Source organism: Parus major, chromosome Z (genome assembly GCF_001522545.3).
Source record: "Parus major isolate Abel chromosome Z, Parus_major1.1, whole genome shotgun sequence".
NCBI lineage: Eukaryota > Metazoa > Chordata > Aves > Passeriformes > Paridae > Parus > Parus major.
The window spans coordinates 73,721,760-73,724,790 of NC_031799.1; the positions used below are offsets into that span (position 1 = coordinate 73,721,760).

The 3,031-nt window shown below is 43.0% G+C and overlaps 1 protein-coding gene across 6 annotated transcripts in view; it reads right to left on the minus strand.

The window, feature by feature from the left end:
• Positions 1-3,031, minus strand: part of RASGRF2 (Ras protein specific guanine nucleotide releasing factor 2) — a 134,150-nt gene that overhangs the window by 48,003 nt on the left and 83,116 nt on the right. For 4 of the 6 annotated variants that reach the window (XM_015614913.3, XM_033520504.1, XM_015614912.3 and 1 more), the window contains exons 16-17: positions 1,409-1,537; positions 46-135 (exon numbers count right to left, since the gene is read on the minus strand). In XM_015614913.3, coding sequence (XP_015470399.1) covers positions 46-135; positions 1,409-1,537 — 219 coding nt within the window. The remainder of the gene's footprint in view (positions 1-45; positions 136-1,408; positions 1,538-3,031) is intronic. The other 2 variants (XM_015614914.3, XM_033520503.1) reach the window with 1 other exon arrangement.

The window sequence follows — 3,031 nt, forward strand, 5'->3', positions numbered from 1 at the left end:
CTGTGTCCCCTGTGTGTGTCCCCTGTGTGTGGCACACCCCCTCACCTGGCGGGCTCCCGTGCCCAGCTGCAGCTGTGGCGATGGCAAAGGCAGAAGCAGGAGACACGGAGCAGTGGCTGTTGTCAGCAGTCTGCACTGTAAAGGGGAAAGATGGGGAAAAATTAACTCCTACAAACTTTTTATCCACCAGCAACGAGACTTAGAACCCTCAGTGAATCATGAACACTGCATTTATTAATGCTGTCAGATGATTTTCTGTGAAAGGCAATAGAAGTATCATAATTGTATTTATGGTTTGTGTTTCCACATTTATATATTATATGTATAATTAATGTTGCTATAGAAAAAACGTCTAAGACACTGCCAAGGTGAGGAACAAGATATTAACCAAATAGGAGGGAGGAAAAAAAAGAGAGAGAGAGAGATATACAGAAAAACAATGACATAGAAAATTAACCTAAACCAAAAATTATGTCAGAGAATTAAGCATATTCTCCATCTTTTGATGACTGGAATCACACATTTTCCCTGGCCACTGCCCAGGATGAGCAGAATTTTGCAGATCTTGTCAAACTATCTCTACAGGGAGTGCTCTGAACATTGTCTAGGACTCAGATAATATGACACTGCCCATAGTTTCCAGCTCCCAAATCTTGCCTTTTTGCCATAAATGTGCCCGGTCACAGAAAAATACTATTGGTTTAATCCTGGAGTGCCCTGCAAACTTATTACCCAGGTGAGAAGACTCTGCTCTGCTTTTGTTTTAGTGCCAGGTATGAAACACCTGCCCAGAAACCTGGCCTGCAGGAGCTGGCAGCATTTTAAGTCTTCATGGACACAGCTCAAAGCCCTGCTATTGACTTCAAAGAGCCACGTGAGAACTATCTGAGCTCTCTTTATCCTCTTCAATTGAGCAGCTTTTTCAAAGTTTGGAATGATTAATGTGAGACCATCTGTAAATGTTCAGTATTACACAAAGAAACAGACACAGTCACTCCCCATTGACAACAATGGGTGTTGTCTGTTTCATGATTACAGATGGTGCCCAAAATATGTCCCCTCATCAGCTGAAAAAAAAAAATATGCCAGAGTCCTTAGAGTTCTGTGAGAACAGGGCTGATTCAATATTAGTCTTGAGCTTGGGCACATCCTGCTTGAGCTATTTCAGAACACTGAATCACCCTGAAGTCTCAACATGCTTCCATGCCTCATTATTGCCGCTGAAATTTAACAGGCACACCTCACATTTTAACGGCTTTTTTATTTTTAACACCTGAGAAACAAGAAAAATACAAGAGAACCAGATGATTCAAAGATTATTACAGCTTTCTACTGTCCTGCACAGATGACAGGTACAGTGATTAAGCTCAGCAAGTGTCTGGCAGAGCCAGGAGACGTCAGCTCTCACCTCCCGGCTGCCGGTAGCGGAGGTGGCGCGGCGTCGAGGGCGACCTGCACGGGGACAGCTCTGCAGTGTCCACCACCGAGCTGCTCTCAGGAATGGTCCTGTCCACTGACACAGACTCCAGAACCCCTGCTTTAAAAGAGAATAAATGCCAGCACTGACGATCGTGCGTAATTCGGTTTACGGTTGTTTCAAACAGTACCGCTCCTGAAACGTGAGATTTTGCCATTAACTCGGCAATAATTATCCTCTGGGTGGAGTTGAGGGAGTGGGAAAGCCTTGTACCAATGACACAAAAGCTCATAAATAAAGAACTTGGTGAAAACCAGCAAGTTGTCAGTTTTCAAGTATGTTGGATAAAACTGCACTTTCAATCAGGAGAATATGCAGTGACATGCACACATAACAAGGGTACTTGAACTCGTAGGTTTTCTATGACCTAGGGAAAATAATCCTTGTTGAATAACAAAACATAATCAAAATCCATCCAATAAAGATGCCAAAGAGCACTAGAAAGCAGATTAGTCCATGGTGGAGTTCGTTTATCAGAAGAATAAAAGAAGGAATGGGATAAACACTACTTCCAAAATGAGGGAAAACAAGCTGATAAAATACATCCTGCATTTGATGTGAATGACAGCTCTGCCTGCAGCATAAGCATTATGTAAATAAAGCTAAATAAAAACAAAAACTTTGGAAAACAAAAACTCTGAAAGCAAACAACTTTGAAAGCAGGCAAAGAAGGTGAAAACCCCAGCCTGTAAATGTACAGCAGTCATAGAGAACAGCTATCACCATAATAATATGTCCTGGGAAACAGACCTGTGCAGTTGTACTGGACTTAGAGTAAGCCAGAGCTGTGTTTTTGGAACTCTGGCAGTATCAGAGCAACAGGAGTACCCATTTCCATCCCCCTTATGAGATTCATCTTTAAAGCTGTCTTCATCAACATGCTGCATGCAGCTGGGCAACAAAAGGACTCTACAGCAGGACAGAGCTCTCTCCCTGCCAATCCCTCCAGACCAAGGAAGCTGTTCAGCAGGAGATCCCCAAAGGGGTGGGAGACTGCACTGACAGCAATTTAACATTTACATGGGCTTCTGGCCACTTCCAAATGTTCCTTGTGCTGTCCAGGTAAAGCTTCCAGCTTTGACAGACCACAATGAGACACGTGAATAACTCTCCAACAGTGCCCACTGCCTACACCAGGGCAGAACAACCTGCTCTTTACCACTGCACTCTACACTCTGTAGACAAAATGTTAATGTAAGAATGTAGAAAGGCAGTTACCTCCTTGTGATTCATTTTAATGCACAGCCTAAAGTTTGGGATATGCTGTGCTACCTTCACATTGAACGTGGCTAAAGTAGTGCACAAGAATAATTTGCTCAACTTTGCATAGAAAAAAACTGTATTTTATATATATATGTATAAACTATCTCTGATTAACGTAAAAACATCCAGCATACTGGATATATAATATCCATGATTATGCACAGCAGATAACCAGTACTTTTTGAAAGTGTAAAAGCATGAGCAAAGATCACAGAATATAGAATCCCCAGAACTGGGAGGGACCCCCAGGGATCACCCAGTGCCACCCTGCCCTGCCCAGACCCCCCAGCA